This window comes from Phyllostomus discolor, chromosome 1 (assembly GCF_004126475.2).
Source record: "Phyllostomus discolor isolate MPI-MPIP mPhyDis1 chromosome 1, mPhyDis1.pri.v3, whole genome shotgun sequence".
Taxonomy (NCBI): domain Eukaryota; kingdom Metazoa; phylum Chordata; class Mammalia; order Chiroptera; family Phyllostomidae; genus Phyllostomus; species Phyllostomus discolor.
The window spans coordinates 73,477,963-73,502,269 of NC_040903.2; the positions used below are offsets into that span (position 1 = coordinate 73,477,963).

The 24,307-nt window shown below is 35.5% G+C and overlaps 1 protein-coding gene and 1 long non-coding RNA gene across 4 annotated transcripts in view; one reads left to right on the forward strand and one right to left on the reverse strand.

The window, feature by feature from the left end:
- Positions 1–24,307, reverse strand: part of USP6NL (USP6 N-terminal like) — a 178,683-nt gene that overhangs the window by 60,114 nt on the left and 94,262 nt on the right. For 2 of the 3 annotated variants that reach the window (XM_028505655.2, XM_028505652.2), the window contains 2 exons: positions 10,487–10,554; positions 8,080–8,162 (listed from right to left, as the gene is read on the reverse strand). In XM_028505655.2, the coding sequence (XP_028361456.1) occupies positions 8,080–8,162; positions 10,487–10,554 (151 nt within the window). Of the gene's footprint in view, positions 1–8,079; positions 8,163–10,486; positions 10,555–16,104; positions 16,337–24,307 lie in introns of those variants that run through there. The other variant, XM_028505654.2, reaches the window with a different exon arrangement.
- On the forward strand, positions 11,268–12,084 carry LOC118500324. Its single transcript, XR_004902889.1, has 2 exons — positions 11,268–11,719; positions 11,925–12,084. It is a non-coding gene; the product is annotated as an uncharacterized LOC118500324 (long non-coding RNA).

The window sequence follows — 24,307 nt, forward strand, 5'->3', positions numbered from 1 at the left end:
GTCCTTAGGTGAACCATGAAGCTACAACTGACCAAAAAAAAGTGTAATATTTAAAAGAGATCTTAGAGAGATAGTCCAAACCTTTGTTTCATAGATAAGGAAACTAACATTTTCACTTAGTCACGCTTAGCCTAATGTGGAGCCGTTCAGCAATCTCTAACCCAGTAAGTTTGCATTAAGATCAACAAGATCTTTAGATTACTGTAGGAGTATATGAAAAGGCTGAAAAATCAATTCTCAAGAGGTCAAGAAACTTAGAGGATTTAAATATAAAAAGTCTTTTGTTGTTTTTCTCCTGTAAAGTGAATACTGAATGTGACACCCTCATTTTTTTTTACAGCTTTCATTATGCTCTTAGTCTAAATTTCCCTGCTAATTTGTAATCCTGATTACTAGGGCCTATGACGTATGTGCCATATGGGATATAATTTCTGGTTTAAAAGTGTACCTATCCATTCTTTATTTACTGGCAAAAGAGGGCTTGTTGACACCTCTGGAATGTACTTCCTAGGTAATTAGTCAGCAGTGACACCTTGAAAGAATAAGAACATCTGGCACCCTCTGTACACACCAAGAATAGAATTTCTGGGGTTAGTAGGCTACCCTGGGCAAGATGAACCTTTTGTACAGCTGATTTGAGCTGATCCTGACAATTATTTATTTAAACATCTCTAACTGCAAATGAAGTGCTAGCTATAGCTGCCTATCACAGGAGAAGTTCTTTGAAGTTGCTGGGTGCATTTCTTTGGTGTCCTCCTATTTACTAAACAAGGCTGACAGACCTATTCTCAACCCTGACTCAGAACCAAGTGTTGCACTTGTCTGTGAAATAATGCTGATCATCTGCTCAGGCTACACGGTCTGTGTTTGGCAGATCTCACAGAACCAAGTGCTTTCTGAAATTCCAGATGAGATAGATGCACACAGATGCACACAGCACTCCATTCTAACTTAACCTCAAATTATGCTATTGAAATCCTGGGAGAGAGGAATGCCAGAATATACATACACAACCATGGTCAGCCTTAGGTAAAATCCAGGAGTACACAAACCTAGTCTTAGATTTTTATCTGACCCAATATTTTACATAATCCTTTTGCCCTGTCACAACCCTACCTGAATCTGGCTGTCTATCCAGTCCCCATTACGATCCCCAAACCATTACTGAACTCCTGCTATCCAAACATTTTTAATATGCATTTTAAAATTTATTTATTTAAAAATTAAGACACAATTGACATAACAATGTATTAGTTTTAGGCTATAACAATGATTTCATATATGTATACATATTGCAAAATGATTAAAGTTTATTAAACATCCATCAGCATACGTGCTTACAGATTTTTTAAAATTTTTTCCTTGTGATGAAAACTTTTAAGATCTACCCCCTTAGTAACTTTCAAACATGTAATACAGTATTGTTAACTATAGTCACCGTGCTGCACATTAGATACAGGACTTAACTTACATCTAGTTTATACTTATTGATCACCTTCACCCATTGCCCCCAACTTCCAGCCCTGCCCTTGGCAACTATGTATTTGTTCTCTGTATCTATGAATTTGTTGTTTGTTTGTTTAAGATTCCACATATAAGTGACATCATACAGTATTTGTCTTTCTCAGTCTGACTTATGTCACAATACTGTAAAGACATATCATAAATGTATATATGATTTTCTTTTCCATTCATCCATGGATGTGTATCTAGAGTGTTTCCATGTCTTGGTTATTGTAAATAATGCTGCAAAGAACATAGAGGTACAAATATCTTTTCAAGATAGTGATTTGATTCCTATTAGATAACTATCCAGAAGTGGAATTGCTAGATAATATGGTAGTTCTATTTTTAATTTTTTAAGGAGCCTCCATATTGTTTTCCATATTGGTGCAATTTACATTCCCACCAGCAGTGCAGAAGGGTTCCCTTTTTTCCACATCCTCACCAATACTTGTCTCTTGTTTTTTTTATTCTAAACTGGTATGAAGTGATATCTCACTGTGGTTTTAATTTGCATTTCCCTGATGATTAGTGATGCTGAGCACCTTTTCCTACACCTGTTGCTCATCTGAGTGTCTTCTTTGGAAAAATGTCTATTCGGATCCTCTGTCCACTTTTAAATCAAATTGTAAAATTGTTTGGTTTTTTTTTTGGCTATTGAGTTTTATGAGTTCTTTAGATAGTCTGGACATTAACCTCTTATCAAATACATGATTTACAAATATTTTCTCTGATTCAATAGACTGGTTTTTCATTTTGCTGATGGGTTCTTTTGCTGTGCAGATACTTTGTAGTTTGATATAGTCCCACTTGTTTACTTCTGCTTTTGTTGCCTTTGCTTTTGGTGTCAAATAAAAAAAATCATAACTAAGACCCATGTCAAGAAGTTTACTGCCTATGTTTTCTTCTAGAAATTTTATAATTTCAGGTCTTATGTTCAGTCTTTAATCCACTTTCAGTTGATTTTTGTGCACGATGTAAGATAATGGTTCAATTTCATTCTTTTGCATGCAGCTGTCCAGTTTTTCCAACATCACTCATTAAAGAGACTATCCTTTCCCCATTGTATATTCCTGTCTCCTTTGTTGTAAATGAATTTACCATACATATGTGGGTTTATTTCTAGGCTCTCAATTCTGTTCCACTGATCTGTATGTCTGTTTTTATGTCAATACCATACAGTTTTAATTACTACAGCTTTGTAATACAGTTTGACACTAGGCCTTGTCCCTCTTGCTCAAAATTGCTTCGGTAATTTAAGGTCTTTTGTGTTTATATACAAATTTAGGACTGTTTATTCTATTTCTGTAAAACAAACCACTGAAATTTTGATAGGGATTGCTTTGAATCTGTGTATTGCTTTAGGTAGACTGGACATTTTAACAATATTAATTCTTCTAATCCATTAGCATGGACTATCATCCATTTATTTGTATCTTCTTCCATTTCTTTCATCAATGTCCTATACTTTTCAGAGTATAGATCTATTACCTCTTTGGTTAAATTGATCCCTAGTTATTTTATTCTTTTTGATGCAATTATAAATGAAACTGTTCTTTTAATTTCTCTTTCTGATAGTTTGTTACTTGTATACAGAAACACAATTGATTTTTTGTATATTGAATTTGTATCCTGCATCTTTACTGAATTTGTTTATTAGTTCTAACACATTTTTGTTTTCTTTTTGGTGGAGTCTTTAGGGTTTCTATGCATATGATCATATTACCTGAAAATAGAGACAGTTTTATTTCTTTTCTTCTGATTTGGTTGCCTTTTTTTTCTTGCTTTATTGCTCTGGCTAGGACTTTCAGAAGTCTTAGCCAGAGCTATATTGAACAAAAGTGGTAAGAATGGGCATCCCTGTCTTATTTCTGATCTTCAAAGAAAAGCTTTCAGTTTTTTTCCCCATTGAGAATGATCTTAGTTGTGCACTTATCATGTATGACCTTTAATATGTTGAGATACATTCCTTCTCTACCCATTTTGTTGAGTTTTCATGAACGTATGTTGAATTTTGTAATAAATCTTGAGACTTCATTGATTGATGATAGAGCTCAAGAATGTGGTCAAGTTTTCCTATATGCACTTTCTTGCATATTATTTCATACCCTAAAACCTTTTATACAAAATCTTCTGTACATAAATAACACTCATCTCCAAAAAACTATTCCTCCTCAAATTTCTATACCGAAATATATTAATTTCCACAGCCTTCCAAGAAGTAACCAAGGGAATGCTGCTCTAACAAGAGCCACACACAATGTAGAATACACCTGTAAAGCACTGCACCAGCCTCAGGCACAGGTACCAGCACATTGCAGGAATACACTAACATTGCTGGGTGAATGTACAAAGGGAAGGATAAACACATGCCTGCATGCACGTATGTGTCTTTACTTTACCACCGAAAAACTCTTCATGCCGGAAAATAAAAGGACCAAAATCTGGGTGAGAGGAGTATTCTTTTAGATCAGGAAACTATAGACTCTGGATCAAATCCAGCAACTGCCCGTTTTTGTAAATGAAGTTTTACTGGAATACTACCACACTCTGTATGTCTGCGGTTGTTTTCATGCTACAATGGTAGAGTTGAATGGCTGTGACAAAGGGTCCATAAAGCCAAAAATATCTAATATTTGGCTCTTTACAGAAAATGATTGCCTCCCTCTGCATTAGAAAACAAAGGTTTATCCTGTAAGAGAAAGAAGCACCTAGAAGTGGGTCAAAGAAAACACCAAGCTGTCAGTAAGAAGCAATGCTTCACAGAAATACAGTAAGTAAAAACAACAATGACAACAACATAGTCATCTCTGAAAAGAGAAAGATCTTAACTGGATATATTTTTTCATCTGCTATTAAATTTAGAATTACTAATTAGAGTACAAGTGTATAATTTTTTAATAGCTTAGATGGAGCATTTCTATAACAAGATAAACTTTCATTTTGGAAACTTGTTAAAATCGGTTAAGTTGAATATACTGACTAAATTTTCTTTCTATTTTTATAGTAAATTTTGTCTAAATTTACATTTACTCTAGGTGAAATTATTAGGTGAACAGAGAGTTTTCAAGCCCTTGTCATCAAAAGATTATTATTTAAAAACAAAACCATCTTTCTTCTGGTTTTCCAACATTTACACAGCTATAGTAAACTACAATCTGCTAATTTTATAAATATATGTATTTTGATAAGGAGTTGAAAACCTGAAGCTTGGTATTAATTTTATCTTTATTTTTGGTACAATTTCCTTCTACTTCTTCTATTAATAACTTGTGACCTAAAAGCATTATCTATCTTTATCCAAATACCAAGCATTCTTTGTTGAGCAGAGTAGTTGCACTGGCTATTTTTGATACAAATGTTTAAAGTTCTCTAACTTTTTAAATAAGCTCAATTCCTCCATTTTCTAAAGCAGTGTGATCACAGGCACACAGACTGGGGACAGACTAGGGAGAGCTCCCCATTTCTGAGTACTCAACAAAGACATTCCTGTGCCAGTGTCAAGCCAAGCTGGTCTGGCAACAGTTTTCATATTTATTGTGAAATCTGTTACAGAACCAAGTTAGTCCTGTACTACATTTGTTAATTACTGTCATCCTTCTTTACATACTATAACAAGTAATTTAACTTACTAAAACTATAATTAGATATGAAGTCAGTAGCCTTCAGTGAAGGCTACAAATTTCATTTTTGCCATTGCATTTTATTAACATTGACACTTACAATCCAATTTCATTAGAGAACCTACCAAAAATTGCAAAGAACTAAGAAAAAAATACTCTTTCGATCAAGGTGTGACAGGGAGCAATATCTAAATACCTAGGCCATGTGACTTTATTCAACAGCACAAAGAACTCCAATCTACAGTGACAACCAATAAAAGCCACCAGAAAAGACCTCTGGAGAAAGTGATTTACTGACATTAGACAGACATTGTAACAAAAATAAATGATTTCGGTAAAATTTAATAAAGCCTAACATTATACTAAAATCCATTTCTATGTTTCATTATTCTCATTTGATTTGAGCTGCCTGCCTTAGGACAGCATCAAGGACTAAATAGAAAGAAAATCTAGTGCGACAGGTGGTATGAAAACTGGTATCAATCAGCTTCGTTTCTAAAGTGGAGAGCTTTGCTCTCTGGGCATTAACTCAGCACACGTGATTGTTTCGAACAGTATCCCTCTCATTAGGCACTCTTTGTCCCCTTTTTCTTTCTAGGAATTTCAAAGCCTTCTACTGGGTTTCTTTTATTAAAAATAAGGGAGAGCAGTAACAAGCAGTGTAACACAGCAGTTCAGAACACAGCTCTGTTGTAGGACTGCCAAGGTCCGCACGCCAGATCTGACACTGTCAGCACAACCTAGGCAAGCTGCATGATCTCTGTGCTTCATTTTCATCTAAAAAACTGATTTTTTTTAAAAAGAATACTTATCCCAAAGAGTTTTTGAGAGAAATAGATGAGTTAATCCATGTAAAGAGCATAAAACAGTGCCTGTTACACAGTAAGTGCTCGATAAATATTAACCGATATTATTAAATAAATGGACTGACTTTTTCCCCACTAGTGCCAAATGGACCTCAGCACAGAGGGCAAAAAACAAGCACAAAATAACTGAGTGTGATTTTTAGACTGTCAAGTACAGGCTAGGCTCTTGGGCCAGAAACTTGCTCATATTGTTTCAAGCAAGGAGAACAAAAATTTAGGTAATTACTAGATCCTTTTGGAATGCACAGTTTTTTCCTGTGTACTTTGTACTATATTAGACCATTTCATGATTAGCACACCTTTTAGAATAGTTCACTGCCATCAGAAACATTGCAGCAGTCAAAATCAGCTGAGTTGTGTTCCACCTGCTAAACCAAAATCTGGGATAGACGCCAGAAATCTTTTTAAAAAAAAAAACAGTTCCCAGCTGACTAGTGTGGGACCCACTGCTCCTGACAGAGCTAAGTGCTCAACCTGCCTCCAAAACTTTACTCACATACCTCAGATTTGCACATTAACCCACAGAAATGTGTACATATTTCCTGCCACATTTGTGGCCAAGCTTGATTTATTTAAATTAAAAGAAAAGTGGAAGTGGGGAGAGGTTAATTTAAGAACAGTACTGTCATCATAGTTAAACACTGTTCTGCTAGTTTGTTGAAGTTCAAAGTCTTCCAATTATAATTACTCAGGAGAACATTTTGTGTATGCTAATGTCATTAGTTATAATAATAACACTTTATGTTTGTCCTTTGTATAGTATTCTATTATTTTGTGTCTTCAAATCTTCCTCTACATTGTAAGGTATGTAAAGCAGTTAATGATTTCTGTTTTACACATGAGGCATGAAATGGTTAACTAAGCCAGTGAAACCACAGGAAAAGCACATATTCTCTAACTTAGAGTACTGTTTCTGTGTCTCTTTGCTTGTTTTACTCTGAGAAAAGCATCAAACAACCAAATACTATCTAAATGCAAGATACCTGAACAAAAGGAGAAAATAAATTCTGAGTACTATAAGTTACTGCTCTGAACTATATAAGAAACTGTATTTTTTCCTCAACTTTAATCATATATCATAAAATAAAAATCTCTGGCTTTTTCCTATTTATAGTAAATAAGACTGAAAAATACATTTGAATGAGAAGTTAATCACTGAACTATATGGAACCAAACAAACTACAGAAAAGAACAGAGGTCTCCAGCCCACAGGAATCTGACTAAACAACTCCAGAATCAGAACAGGTAGGTTCACATCATTTACAGTATGTTTTTAAGAGTCAAAATCCCTTTAACCACTTTATAGTAGTCTAGACTTCTCTTAACCCTTTATATAACATACTCAGGATAAATGGAATTAATTTTGAGAAGCAATAATACAAATACATTTACAACTATAAGGAAGATTAATGGGTTTTTTTTTTCATCACTCAATTTTAGGCTGCATAAAACTAAAAGTTCTAATTGCTCATTATTTAAAAAATGGATTTATATAAAATGACATGTTTTACAATTATTTTTGAAATACAAATTGTTATTCATTTCCATTTAATTTTGTTAAATTATTAATGGCATTCATTTATTGCACTTAATGATTCTTACAAAAATATAACAAATATGTATTAAAGATAGTATTCTTACAAAATAGTTGAATTTCAGTCACAGAGGTTAAAAATGCCAGGAATTTAATAACAACAGTATGTTGCAAGACAAGTCTTGGAATCTTATTCATAGCATGCTATTAAAAATAAATAAAATCACCCTGGCTGGGTGGCTCAGTTGGTTGGAGCATCACCCCATACACCAAAAGGTTGCAGGTTTGATTCCTAGTCAGGGCACATACCTAGGCTACAGGTTCAAGCCCCATTTGGGGTATGCATGGGAGGCAACCAACTGATCAATGTTTCTCCCTCACATAGATGTTTCTCTTTCTCTCACTTCCTCTCTCTCTAAAATCAATAAATATATCCTCAGGTGAGGATTTAAAAAATAATAAAAAATAAATATAAAATAAAATAAAGTAAATATCACAGGTGTCCACAGAAGCATTATAATAAAAACGTTAGATTTAAATTTATGCAACTTACTGTAAAAAGCCAAATCTATCTGTGACTTTGTAAACAAGGTAATCAGCATCTTCCCAAGGTTCAATCTCTGCACCTTCTCGTCCCTATAACAGAGAACAAAGAAGGGTGTCATTGGAAACCTGTAAAATTGAATAATTTTTTTAAATACAAAGACCAAAAAAAGGATAGCCATTTTCATATATGAACAGTAAGAGCTGGAAATGAGGCACCATCCACCTTAGCTAACTTTAAAACATACATATTGATATTTTTGGCAATATCATCACTATTTTCTAATTACACACTTTAGAAGATACCATATGTCAGCAACAGCTGACCTGTACTGAGGCTTTGCTCAGACTTGGGTTCCTGTGAGTACCTGGGAAGGAGGGAGCAAAGGAGAAAAAGAAAGTCACTCAAGAACAACCTGTCACACTTTAAAGTTTTTGAGTGAATATGTCTTAGAAAGAAAAGTATTTGTTCTTTCATCCAAACTTCTCAGAAGAGTGGGCTATCTCCCTTGTCTCTCTGCTTCTTTACTTCACAGATATATCAGCCCTGAAATGATTCCTGCAAAGGTCAAAAACGATCTACCATTGTTAAAACCAGTGGGCACTTTTCAATCCTGTTCAAATGGATTTTTCTGAAGCACTTAGCAGTGCTACTTCTCACTTTCTATTCCTCAACCCACATGACATCACCTCTCTTGGTTCTCATCCCTTTCCAGCTATTCTTCTGGTGTCTTTTTCATAGAATCTCTTAACTGCCAGTACAACCAGACCTCTGTCCTCAGCCACTGCTCTCCCATTCCACCCTTGAGGCTGTTAACTCACACTGTCAGTGTAGAAACCCCAAATGTAACTGTCTATCCAGGGATGTCCAACCTTTAGGCATCTCTGCACTACATTGAAAGAAGAAGAGTTGTCTTGGGCCACACATTAAATACACAAACACTAACAAAAACAAAAAAAATCTCATGATGTTTTAAGTAAATTTAGGATTTTGTGCTGGGCCTCATTCATAGCCATCCTGGGCCACATGAGGCCTGCAGGCTGTGGAGTGGACACCCTTGAACCAATCCCTCAAATTTCAGACTCAGTACCCAACTGTCTTGTAAACCCCTCCATCCGAGGGTACTTTATAACTGCCTGCTCATGTGTTCTCCAAGTAAGCCATGAGCATCTTGTGGGCAAAAACAGCTCTAACTCATGTCCGTAGTATGAATCCCTAGGACCTAGTACAATGCCTACCTTGCCTGGTCACTAAGTGTTAGTTGCATGGGAAAAAAAAAGCATGCAAGGATGAATGACTGACAGTTCTATTGGTTTTAAATTAGTTAAGCAGTTAAATAAATTAATTAGGTTTTTCATGGACTACCCAAAACCTAATCATAGTAATGGGAAACTGTGTCTGATGTTCCAAATGACCACTTAAAAACAAACTCTGGGAACATAGCCATTGAGCGAGTACTGCCTGTATGCCTCCCTGGAAGCAGGACACAGTCCAGACGGCTTTCTCTAATTCCATGCTCCTGTTGTTCTCACAATAATGAAAAATAACAGATATAAAATTACATGCAAGTGATATAAATATAAAACATGACATTTATAAATCATTGCTGCAACTCACAGACCTCAAGAGGTTAAGAAATAATGAGACGCGTAAATCGTCAACAACTGTGATTTCCTAGGGCATTAAAAACCAGATTTCATAACTAATTTAAGGATAAAATGCTAATAGAGAGTATATACAAATGCGTAATTTAGAATTTCAGATCCAGAGTAAATTTTTAATAGCACATATAAGTTATGAATAAAGTGGGTATTTAATTCCATATAATAACTTATTAAAATATTTGTTGAATATCTAGTGTGAGTCAGGAACCTTTCTAGGTGTTTATACTACAAGAGTAAAGCAAACAAAAGAAATTCATGCTCTCAGAGAATTTATATTCTAGGAGTGAGAGCTGTCAACAAATAAAGTATAATATAGACTGTTATATAATAATTGCAATGGTGAAAAATAAATAAAAGAAGGGACAGAATGCTGCAGGCAGAGGAAGAGTATTAAACAGTGTGTTCAGAGATTTCACGAAGGTGGCACCTGGGTAAAAATCTGAAAGAGGTTAAGGCGATGAGGCATGAGGATATCCAGGATCTATGTGTTCTAGGCAGAAGAAAGAGCCAGTGCAAAGACCCTGAGTCAGGAGCAAGCCTGATGTGTTGGAAGAACAGCAAGAGACTAAGAGGCTGGAGCAGAGGCAAGGAAGGAGAGAACATTTAGAGATGAAGTCAGAGAAAAAAGATAACTTCAACGGTCACATGAAGTAAACAGACTGGTTCTGTAATCAAGCTCTCCTAATAGCAAATCCATTTCTATTTATATGTTTTTTCCTAATAAAACTCAAAGAGTAAATATGAATACTTACTCTGTCATATTTAGCAACAATTTCAGCTCGCTCCTGGGCAAGTTTGAGGGCTACATCCTGGTCTGAATCTGTGGAGAGATCAAATTTAGATGAACTATCACTTAAAGAATCATAAGTTATTTCATTTTAAAACTAAGACAAAACAGATCCAAATAAAATAAAACACATACTACCAAAAATGACAAACCAGCAAAAATCAAATAAACTTAAAAGGATGAGTTAAGTATTTGTACAACCTTGAAATATCAACATACATATCATTTCAATATTATATATAATATTCAAAAGAAAGTAACTTCGTTAACATGGCATTAACTTGGGGAATATGATAAATTTTATCACTCAGAAATCAATTTGGATCTAATTTCAGAGAAATAAATATTAGAGGAGAAACTGAAACTAAAAGCTCTAAGTTTTCAATGAAATACGTTTGGGTAGACGATAAGAAGAACACTCAAGAAGGCTTTTAAAAATTAAGGGAATTAGGGCCCTGGCTGGCGTAGTTCAGTGGATTGAGCGCGGGCTGCAAACCAAAGTGTCACAGGTTCGATTCCCAGCCAGGGTACATGCTTGGGTTGCAGGCCATAACCCCCAGCGGCCGCACATTGATGTTTCTCTCTCTCTCTCTCTCTCTCTCTCTGTCTCCCTCCCTTCACTCTCTAAAAGTGAATAAATAAAAAAAAAATCTTAAAAAAAAAGAAAAGAAACTTTAAAAAAAATTAAGGGAATTTATTCACCAAAAAAAAAGCGTTCTTACATGACAAAAATAATCATTTCTTCATTTAGCCTCTCAGCCCCCCTTTATCAGTAGCCTCAAATAATTTCCAGTTTTTCTCTCCTACCTCTCCCATGCCTTTCTTTCTTTATTACCACCATATATCTTCCAAAAACACAAATATGACAACAAAAGTAGAGCTCATAACATAAAACAGTATGAATATGATTACATATCCCAAGTACCATAAAAAAATAAAAAACCAACAATAGACTATATAAATGGCACCTCTGATCAAGAAAAAGGACAAGCATTCCACTGGAAGACTGGGTCAAGGTCAAGAGCAAGAAATTCACAAGAGTAACAAGAGCAGGGACAACTATGTTTGTATTCTTACTAAGCTTCTGGCAGAGAGTAAGATACTGCCAGGCAGCAGATACTATTCAAAAGAGCACTTTACAACAACAGTCTAAGATAGCTATTATATTAAGTCTATTGCACAAATGAAAAAAAATGAAGTATAGAGATTTCTTTTAAAGATTTTATTTATTTATTTTTAGAGAGGGAAGGGAGGGAGAAAGAGAGAGAGAGAGAAACATTAATGTGCGGTGGCTGGGGGCCATGGCCCGCAACCCAGGCATGTCCCCTGACTGGGAATCAAACCTGCGATGCTTTGGTTCGCAGCCCGTGCTCAATCCACTGAGCTACGCCAGCCAAGTCAAGGTATAGAGATTTGAACTAACTTATCTTAGGTCTCAATGCTAGTCAATAGCAAAGCCAGCATTCAAATCCAGTCAGTCTTGACTTCATATAAGCATTACTTTATAAAAGTGATTACTAAAGACACAAAAAAAGGGCTTCCAGTTAAAGATGGCAGATGGAACACACGTACCCATTCCTCCTAAAACCACACTAAAATGACAAGAGAGGGATTCTTTAAAACCCCTCCCACAAAGGCTCAGTGAATAGTAATTCCTGAGAGAAGGGTGGGGTTAAAAAAAGTTGAAGGCATGTGCAGGTGTGTAGCAGAGATTGGGTGCACAGAAGAAAGACCAAATCCAAAGTAGATGATCCCTAAAGCTACAGAACCAGGAAGTGGCAATATAGGGGCATTACCTCACACTACACGGAAGTAAACAGAAAATGAATCAGCCCTAAGGGAGATGGCAGTATGGAGGGAGGAATATGAAAGTCAGCTAGTTTTCAAAATAAGTCTTACAGACTGCTGAATCTTCAAACCAAGTATAGCTCTGATAAAAATAAAATCTAAATTTAAAAGCCAAGACATGAGGGGGAAAATCAAAGTCATTAAAAGCTAAAGATACACAAGTTTTAAAATATCCCTTTGCACCTATCTCAGACTAACCAAAAAATGCAATGGTATTAACTCAATGCTGACAACAATGTGCAAATCTGCAGTATCTTACATTTACAGTAGAATTATAAGTGCATAAATCTTTCTGGAAAGCAATTTGATAATATGTATCAACAATCTTAAAAAGAGGCATATCCTTTACCTAACAATTCCATTGGTAGAGTTTTATGCCAATGAGATTATCAAATAAGCACAAGATTGTTTTTAATAGTAAAAATAGGAAAATGGGAATCTATAAATTTTTAATGTTTATTTAGTAAAAAATGTTTATGCCACTGCTTTTCTCAGTTAGACTATAAAGTGTTTCAATATGCTGTCCTTTGGGACATAGGTGGATATATAATAGAATAGTTCAATAAAATAACAAAAATACAGACTAGTTCAGATTTTCAGTGAACTAATGCAATCAGAAGTCTGGGATGATCAAGTCAATTATATACATAATTCATTAATCCCATTTTAGATTTATGAACCTTTGTCAGTTCCTTTTTCCTTCTTCTATTGACCAGCTTTAAAACATTACATTCACATTTTTACAGAAGGGAAGGGAAAGCAAACCAACAGAAGTTAAACAAGGAAACCTGACTACTTACTGAGTTTCATTTCCATTTTCAGAACAGCTAAGCATGAATTTCTGCAGTGATTAGGCCAATTAAATGGATGAGCATTTTCTATGAATGTATATCAACAAGTCCTCTATTCCTGCTACTGGTTGTAGGAGTTGCAACTGTATTTCCAACTTAACAACTAAAAGTTTAAAAGAAAAAAAGCAAAAACTGGAAACTGTATGGAGTTGGGAAGTGAGGCAAAGTTTCCCAAGAAAACATCATTGTGACAAACTGGAAATGTAATGCTTTACACAAATCATCTCCAGCCTAGAGATTTCCAGAAAAGAAAACCCAACTATATAACAGAAGTTGTACTGGAACTGGATGAAACTGTATCCTAATTTTATGGGAGAAAGATAATATATTTTTATATGATTAGAATAGCTGACTTGACTCTAAATCAAATAAATGTTCTATATCTTCAAATTTCTTTAGAAATTCTTTATCTTAGTATTTTTGTATAGGGAGAAAATTTTATAAATGTATTCTAAAAAGAGGGCTAGACCACCAACTTACACCATACACAAAAATAAACTCAAAATAGAGAAAATACTTAAATATAAATCATGACACCATAAAAGTCCTAGAGGCAGAAAAATAGGCAGATACATAGGCAGAAAAATTTCAGATATCCCATGCAGCAATATTTTCACCGATACATCCCCTAGAGCAAGGGATATAAAGGAAATAATACACAAATGAGACTACATCAAGTTAAAAAGCTTCTGTACAGCTAAAGAAAACATCAACAAAATGAAAAGGGCACCAACCGTATGGGAAAATGTATCTACCAATGATACTTCGGCCAAGGGTTTGATTTCCAAAATATATAAAGAACTCACATGACTTCACACCAGAAAGACAAACAACCTAATTAAAAAATGGGCAAAGAACCTGAACAGACACTTCTCCAAGGAGGACAGACAGAGGGCCCAGAGAGATATGAAAAGATGCTCAGCATCACTAGCCATCAGAGAGATGCAAATTAAAACCACAATGAGATACCACTTCACACTGGTCAGAATGGCCATCATAAACAAAGCAACAACCAGTAAGTGCTGGTAAGACTGAGGAGCAAAGGGAACCCTAGTGCACTGTTGGTGAGAATGCAGACCGGTGCAGCCTCTGTAGAAAACAGTATGGAATTTCCTCAAAAAACTAAAAGGGGAACTGCCTTTTGACCTGGCAATTCCACTGCTAAGATTATACATAAGAATCCTGAAATGGCAATTCAAAAGAACCTATGCACCCCAGTATTCATAGCAGCATTATTTACAATAGCCAAGTGCTGGAAACAGCCTAAGTGCCCATCAGTAACTGAGTGGATGAAACTAATTTTATAAAATACAGCCAACAAGAAGCACAACCTGCTTCTTTAAAGCAACTAAATGGAAATACCAATCTTTTCAACACTGAGTTTAGAGACATTACTTAATATTCTGCATTGTGAAACAATCATCTTTAGAATAAGAAGTAGTATTCTTAAACAGAACTTGCTATCATTAAATTATGTTTCATACTGTCTGCTCTATAGTTGAGTTTACTAAGAATTACACTCAACATTGTTCATGTGTCCTCTATACACGTGCCTTGAAAAAAAAATTGTTGAGGGTGATAGGTATATTTATTTTCTTGACATTTTTAATATCGATGGTGTTGTCACGGGCATATACATATCTCAGAATTTATCAAATTATACACTTAAATATGTGCATTTTATTGGATATCAATAAAGCTGTTAAAAATAAAAGAGGAAGAAAAGAATTACACTCAACACCAAATCATTATTATATGAAATATTAAAGGGATTTATTTAAGAAAAAGATCAAATCTATGAACAATAAAATGGGAATAAACATATACCTGTCAACAACTAAATCTAAAAAACAAAAAAAGCAAACAAACAAAAAACAGAGACAGAATCATGGATACAGAGAGCATTTTAATGGTTGTCAGATGGGAGGGGAGTTTGGGGGCATGGGCAAAAAGGTGAGGGGATTAAGAAATACAAACAGGTAGTTAGTTACAGAATAGCCACGGGGATATAAAGCATAGTATAGGAAATGGAGGAGCCAAGGAACTTATGCACATGACCCATGGACGTGAACAATGGTGGGAGGATTGCCTGAGGGAGTGGAGCTTCTGGGGTGGGGAAGGGAAAGGGAGAAAAATTGGTACAACTGTAACAGCACAATCAATAAAATAGAAATTAAAAAAATTAAAAAAAGAATTACTCTCAAGTACTCCCTTTGGTTTCATTCTAATTGTTTATTTAGAAATTCCATAGCAAAAACAAAGAGTCTGCCCTAAAACACTGACCACAGGGATATCAACAGCTGTCTCACGTCTGTGTGCAAGCGTGCACGAAGTTCCAGGCACCTACTAAACAATGACAGCTGTGTTACTCGGTACTTACATCACACGCCATTATCAAATTTAAAAAACCTATTACATTATTCAAGCCAAATTAAATCAAATTATTTTTGACTTTATATCTACCACAATAAGGCATCAAAGTTTAAGAGGTGAATTTTAAAAAGCAAGAATAAGAAGATATTTGGATTAAATAATACTCAATAATATAAGAAAACATCTCTGGGCCCAAATTTATGTAAGAAAATGACACACATAGCATTTCAAGAAGCATTTTACAATGTTTTAAGAAGATCTCTAATTTAAGTAAACACAAGAACTGTTAAAAATCAAGTATCCTCCTGAATTACATTTTAAAAACAGGCATTGTCACTCAGTATTACTCAATAAACCCCAAAATCTAATGAACAATTCATCCAAAGTTGTTAAGTTTCAAATTCAATCCAATAAAACAAGATCAACAGCAGAACATTTTTTCCTGGTGTACATTTTGAAGGAAGAACTTTAAATATACATATCAACAATTATAATTTAAAAATTACTTTACCCTTTGTTAGATACCCAGGCTGGCCTTGGGAATTAACAACAGCTTCAGTCCTCATAGAGTAAGCTTATCTATTCCAAGATTTCATTATTATTTTACAGTTCTCAAGCACACCAAGGAAGTTAGGTGATACCCTCACACATTCTGCAACAAACTGAAACGGAAAAATAGAAGGCAGCTCTACTTTAAACTACTGGTGAAATAAGCACAAGAAAGGAGACGTTTGAGATACATTCTGAGGGAGAAAAAAGACTTAGCTGTGGTTACATGGACTATAGATATTCAAACAAAGATGGTATTTGTTGAGGGTAAAAACATGTCTTTCAGGCTAGATCCCAAGTATGAACCGCACCAGCCTACACCCAGCATTCCAGCTATTAACAAACAAGGACTTTAAGCAGGCAGCTTCAGAATAAGCCTTACTTTTGTACTTCAAAATTAGCCACACTCTTATTTATTAATTTTAATAAAGTTTGTCATGGAGCAACAAAAAAATGTTTATTTAAAACAGTAAAGCTAAGTAGGAATGCCTGTCTCATCAAATATATTTTATATCATAGTATAATTTTAATGATAACTTTTAATGTGAAAACTGCTCCTGTTTCAGACGCTAAGCAAATACACGCTAAGTTTTGGAAGGTTTTTAGAAATTCTTAACATACCACACATAGACAAATGAAACAAATGTTTTGTGTAACAATATGTATAACTACTGCAGGATGGCATTGTGAAAATTTCTATTCTATTTATTCTTTCCTTCTTCCCCTTATTGCTTCCTTCTTTTCTTCTTTTAAAAGGGTAATGACCTACAATTTGGAAATCACTTTGCAAAATATCTCACAAGCTTAGAGAGAAGGGAAAATGTCAAGTCATATACCAAGGAATGAGAATGAGGCTGGCATTAAACTTCTTATCAGCTAGAAGATAATGAAGCACTATTGTCAAAATTCTGAGAAAAGATGGTCATGAACTGGGGATTCTATACCAAATCAAACTATCAATTAAGCATGAGGGAAAAATAAAAGCATTTTTAAATATCTCAAAATACGGTGAGCTGAAGAATGTCCACAACAAATATCCACAACTGAATCTCTGAAACATGTCAATGTACCTTATATGGCAAAGGAATCTGAAGCTATGTGTAAGAAGGGATCTTGAGATGGGAGGATTATCCTGGATCATGCAGGTAGCACCAATGTAATCACAAGGCACCTTATAAAAAGGACACAAGAAGGTCAATCAGCCTCCACAGAGCTCTCTTCTCAACTAGGCCCCAACCTAGGTCTCCCATCATATATTCCATCTTCCTAGCCCAGTTGTATCAAGAACCCTGCTAAATTAGTGAGAGATAGCCCTCCACCCCCAACCCCAACTTCTGATAGCTGATCACCTTTGACATCTGGTCAGATTCCTCACCCAATACCCTTAATATCTGATCACCCTGGCCTGCCTTTACTAAGAATCCTGTTAAGTCATTTTAGCAATAAGCCCCCTACCCTTGATGTCTCCTCTTAGTAATTTTGCATCCACCAAACTCTTCACTCTGCTTGTTGGCTATAAATCCCCACTTGTGCTTAATGTATTTGGAGTTGAACCCAATCTCTCTCCCCTGTTATGATAGTCTTGACACCTACTGTAATAGTCCTGGATAAAGATTTCTTTACTGTTAACAAGTGTCATAATAATTTTTTATTTAACAGAATGAAAAAGAGGTATAGATACAGGATCCATGAAGTCTCAGGAAGCTAAAATTAGACATTTCCTGATGTATCATTGCCTGGAAAACAACTAACCTACATTAGACTAGGGAATACAAAGTGTCTTCAATAAGAAAGTGGATTCTAGGCAACTTATAGATCATGGATTTTATTAGCAAATACAGTAAAATCTTACATGTAAAAGATACCTAAAAAGAGGGTAAGAGCCTATTAGAAGTATGGTAACAAGCAAAGTAGAGTGTTAAATCAGTCAAATATGAAGTAATGTACAAAGGGAGATTGGCTGTGAATTTGATGGCCTATGGAAAAAGTGAGTTCATTTGACCTTGATACTTTCCATATTAGGATTATATTTCCTCCTACATACCTCATCATATTTCAGATTGAAGTAAATGACATTGACATTATTATGATTGCATAAGAATTTTAATTGGCTTTTAATGTTCATAATCAGTGTAGACAAAGTATCTAAAACTAAATTCTGATCTGCACACACACCATTCCAAACCTAATCCCTCATCCCAGACACAGCTACTCTTACCTACCAAAAGTACTCTACGCACCATACAAGAATCTGCATGTATGCATGCACACTCACATATACTTAAACCTCTCCTACTCAAAATCTAGAATCATCTTATAAGTAATCCAACACCTCGCTCTCTTTTGGTTAACAGTACATCTTGGTGACTGGGTATATCAACATCTACAGATTTCCCCAGTGGTGTGCCAATAAAAGTTTAGCAACCATTTCTTGGAGGCAAGAAGTAGAGGCTGTGAGCCCAGGTTCGTGGCATCTGCCAGTTTCCACGCTGGATACTCCTACTATGGTGGCCGATATCAAGCTACCAAGGTGATGTCACTGAACACAGAGTTCAGGTTGGCTCAAATGCATCAGTGCATCTACCTCAACCTTCTTAATAGCTGTCAAGTTTCCTAATACATTATCATAATTTATTCAACCAATCCTCTCTTAGGAAACTGAACTGGAATAACCTGAGAAAGTCAATTCGTAATAGCAGTTAAATGAAACATCAGGAGGTAAAGAGACTAATAGTCAATAGTGACCAAAGAGGCAAGCTGAAAAAAATGAAAGAGCAAAAACTACTGGTAACCTAAGAAAAAAGCAGCTGCTGCAGAGAGGAAAAGCAGAGTCATCATCAGCAAGGCCTCTTAGCCTTAAAAACAGCTAGGCCGCCCCTGAAGGGCCTTCATGCCTCAGCTCCTGATAGCTTTCATTTCAAGTTCAATGTATTGATATGGCCCATGCTTTTTTCCCTGAAGTAATCTGAATAAGTTACTCATGTCTAGGATTTGAGTTCCTTACTTCCATTTCATCTCCTAACCAAAGGAGAATCAACGGTGCTTAAGCAATGGTTTCAGTTATTTGAATTGCCCCCTCAGTATAACACTAAGTAAGACACATCAAGAATAAAGATTCTTTTAATAGTAAAATCTTAACAGGAACCACTGCTAAAACTTCAGCATTTATTTTGTTGTGCTCTAGATTCAGGCTGGAAGGAATGCTCATTGGAGGAAGAAGAAGAATTAACTGCAAAATACAACTAACAAACAAAATAAAGGAAAATGCATCAGTCATAAGGGAACATAAATTCTGCTTATTTTAACAGGTCATTCTGTGAGAGATGAAGTTAAATATGGACACCTGAAAGTTACATATAGCTGCCCTCCCCACAAGAAAACTTATTTTTAAATAGCATCTGGGGATACTGAGGTAGCCTATATCAAAACCACCATCTGTGATCCTGTGAGTAGAACTGATCCAGAATCGCCTGTCCCTTTTATCCCCTCCACTGAGTTGGGGGGAGGGAGGTAGTCTATAATCCAATACTCCATTGCATTCCAGCCCAGTCCCGTTTCCATCTCTCATAACTCTGTGAATTCCATGTTAAACAAATGCCTTATCAAAACATGTACAACCTCAAAACCCCATTTATCTCCTTCCTTCCCCAACAGTGTAATCATCTTAGAAAAATCATCTGGCTTCCTTCCGTCCTTCTCATGTTCACTCGGGAACAACACAAAGACAGAAGATTCTGGCCAGAGCTGCAATTATGAAAATAGTACAAATGATCATGATCAAGAACGGAACAGCCAAAAACTGAAAGCTAGAGGCATGAAAGAACCAATGCCATAAATTCAAAAGTCCTCAAAAATGCCCAGATTTCCTCTTCAGAAGAGCCAAACAAGTATCCATATACAACTTCATATTCCTCTGGTTTAGTATGCATCATCCAATAAAAATAAAAGTGGTCAAAATAAATAACCTTAAATGCTCTTCAATTTTAGCTTTTAATTATCAGTGTAAATATGACTTACACCTCTCCATTCAAAATATTTCCAATATACCATTATCAGCAGTCTATCAACATTTTATATCATGTTTTAAATGAATAGTGTTTAAGTTTTTAAGCAAGAAGGGTGAATGAGGTTGAGGAGAGATATAGTAAAGTTCTCTTAGCATGATTTCTCCTCTTCCCTCAGTGACCCCCAGGACCTCTGCAGAACTGCTAGCGCTGCACAGACCAAGCAAGGAAGTTGTACCCACCTGCCTTCTTTTGTTACTACATGTGTAATCTAGTGCTCAAATGATTTCTCTTCCATCAGTTTCCCAACTGCTATCTCAACCTCCCTTTCATAGAGTACCCCCCAAAGTTCTCCAGGTCCTTCCTTTCCTTTTATAAATAAAAAGATCAACACTTTAAAATGGGTAGGTTGTTTGTTCCATTTGTAAGCATATATTTTAAGATGTTGAAGAATAGGATACATCTCCAATATTTAAAACATAGAACACTCAGAATCAGGTAGATATCTAATATTTGTATAACTAACAATATATTTTAAATTATAGTTTTAACAATTCCTGAGTAATCTTCTATTAATTGCTTCCTAATTTCTATAAACATACAATTTAAGTCCTAGAAATAATTCCTGACAAGAATTCATCATAAGAGAGATAATCTTTTTCCTCAATCATAAACTGTAGACTGTTTCTACATGATCCTCCTTACCACTGCCCATTGCCATCACAGTAGAACTGACCAGCTCCTGCTTCTTTGATTTACTGTATTTCCAATCTAGTACTCAGTATATTTTATTTAGTATTTAATATCACATCTCTTCTATTTAACTGTAATTTCCATGAACAAAGGATGGTATCTCATTCATTTTGGTATGTCTAGAATCTATCATAGCACCTACCACATGGTAGCTGCTCACTAAATATTTCTAAAAGGATAAGAAAAATTACCCAAAATTAACTACGAATCTGAATTATTCAACCAAGTAAGTACTTAATATATCAATTTGTTTTTAAAATTATTCTCTTTCAATCCAGTGATCCCACTGCTGGGAATATACCCTAAGAATCCTGAAACACCAATTCAAAAGAACCTATGCACCCCTATGTGTGGGTTGTTTACAATAGCCAAGTGCTGGAAACAGCCTAAGTGCCCATTAGAAAATGAGTGGATCAAAAACTGTGGTACATTTACACAATGGAATATTACACAGCAGAAAGAAAAAAGGAACTCCTACCCTTCAGGACAGCATGGATGGTACTGGACAGCATTAAGCTACATGAAACAAGCCAGGCAGTGAAAAACAAATACCATATGATCTCACCTGTAGTGGAACCTAATCAACAAAACAAACAAATGAGCAAAATAGAACCAGAGACTTGGAAATAAAGAACAAACTGACAGTGACCAGTGGGGAGAGAGGGGGAAACAGGAAAAGAAGGGGAAGGGGTAAGCCAAGGAAGACAAATAGAGGACTCATAGGCATGGACAATGGGTGGGGTGGTATTGACTGTGGGAATGGGGGGGACAGGGCAGGGGAGAGCAATAGGAAAAAATGTGTGACAACTGTAACTGAACAACAATAAAAAAAAGATTACAAGGCAAATTAAATTTACAATCAATTTTCCAGATACATCTTCACTGCAAAAAAGTACACTTTGCTAAAAACTCTCAGGTTTCTCATATATTTTACTCTGTTTTTAAAAATTTTATTTCAAGATAGCATTTAAGATTTTGTGGAGTCTAAAATTCAAACGTGAGAAGTCAAAATCTATTTCTGATTAACACTTCTGACTGTTTACTAATCTTTCATATCCTTTAAAAATGAATGAATGGATAAATGAAAGGGTGGACAGACAGAGATCAATGAATAAATGTATGGCAGGGCCTCTTAAAAGATGAAGGAAACCAGAAACTTGTTTGCTATGTCTGTGTTCCAATCTACTCTTCTCCACATGCTTTCCCTTCATCTAGCTCCTGATCTACTTGCAGAAGTTCACAATCTCACTTTCCTTTCTGGAAGGTCATGTTGACTTGGCTGTGTGTGCTTCTATCATTCTCCTAGTCTGCGTGGAAGGATTTCAGCTAGGGTAACAACTCCGGAACTCTCTCCCCACTCTTCCCTTACTCCTTTCCTGGGGGCAAAACTTCTGGGGTTGAGGAATATGAAAGAAGCACCTGAGCAGGGCTGGCTAAGCTCCTGCTTTTCTCATCACCCTGTCCCTGGTGATGCCCTCTGATCTGTTCTCTATGCAGGAAGGTACCTGTCCTGAGCGGAGGCCTGGGGTGGCTGGGCTGTGCTAGTCACCCCAGGGGTAAGTCTGTGTAAGTCAAGATGAGCTAATAAACCCTTTCACTTCAGATCTAATGCCATGCATCCTGCAAACAACCAAGAGGAGTCATTCTGATCTCCATCTGTCAGTCTCCTGTGTCCTACTTCTCATAAAGAATAATATCATTACTGGTTCCCTAGACTCCCAATGAGACTTAGTAACTCCTACATTTTGTATAAAATGATTCACAGAGAAAAAAGATATGAAGTGATATAATATTATTTAAATAAACACTATTACTACTGTTGAGAAACATAATTACTGGTTATTGAATATGACTGTACTTCCCATTTTGGGGGCAGGGTTGAATGACAAAATTGCCAACAACAGATACTTAGAACCCAAACAAGCATATGAGTCATTTTACTCACATCCGCCTACACTTGCTGGCAAACTCAAGATTATACCTTAGCTGCATTTCCACCAGTATGATCATTTTAATAGATGACACAGACTGGTTTGTAACAACTCCTTATTTGTGGATACTTTATAACCTGTTTAGCTAGCATTTACTGTGTGCCAGACACCACGTTGGGCATTTACTATACATAATCCCACATAATCCTCACAGCAAACCACCTACTCTGTCAGTTTTATGACTATCTCCAGTTTATGTATGGGGAGCTAAAGTGTAGAGAAATTATATCATTCAGGCCCAATGGTAAATAAGTGGCAGAGCAGGACTTAAAAGGTCAGGCTTTCTCACTTCAAAGCCCTGTTTCTAACCATTGAGCTATCTTTCTGAAGTTTAAGTGGATGATCCTTTTATATTTTCTTACTTATTTTTTTTTCTTCGAAACAAATCTGATTCTTGTGAATTCTTTAACAGTTGTGTTTTCTGGCTTCTAGTAGTTTTCCAATCTTATCACACTAATTTGTCAATTATTTGTGCAAAATGGAGACCAGTGGTATTGTAGAGGATCCTAGAACCATTAACAAGAAATATTTCTTGTGACTGTGAGCAACTGTACTGCTTCTGTTATGCTTTAAGTTATGTATTTTAGAAAAATAACAGGAAATAACTGAGAAACATTAAAAAATTGATATAATATTTACCAAATGGATACTGATGTTAACTTTACTAAAATCCTTTATGCTCTTATTTGATAATAAATCAAATGTGGTCATGATTAAATTCCATTATATAGAAAGAATTCTGTTGAATCCACATCATTTACTTAACTTTCACAACTCTTTCAGCTCATTAAGAATTGTAAGCACGTACAGTTATATTCATTACAATAAAAGTTTGTATTGAATTCAGCCCAAGTGGTTGAAGAAATGATACAATTATAGCAAATTCTTATAGACCACATATAAAACAAAGTGATGAGAGAATTCACAGACTGCCCAACCTAACAGTAAATAACTAATTCCACAGGTAGTTTGACAGACCCTATCCTCAACCCAGTGGTAACTTTTTAACTCTCTGAATTAAAAAAATGATACACAAATACCAAAATGTGCCTAAAATGGCATACAAAAGCAAAAACTAAGTATTACCTACAACAACTAAATAGCACACAGGAAGAATTACATTAATACATAAACAAAAGTATGAGCTATGTAAGTATTACTTGGCCCCTAAATGCTGTTAGGTTTAAATTGGATCAGAAGGCCATCAAAAGCCAGCAATTTAGGATCTAATAAATACAAGTGCTCATATCACACTGAAACTATCATTCATTCAATCATTTTAAAAAGCAGGAGAAATGCCCTAAGCTCCAAGCACAGTACCACATAATTCTCACAACATGTAGTTGTATTCAACACATCTCACCAAACAAATCCTAAGAACATTATAAGTATCTCACATATGTATGTGTGTTTAATA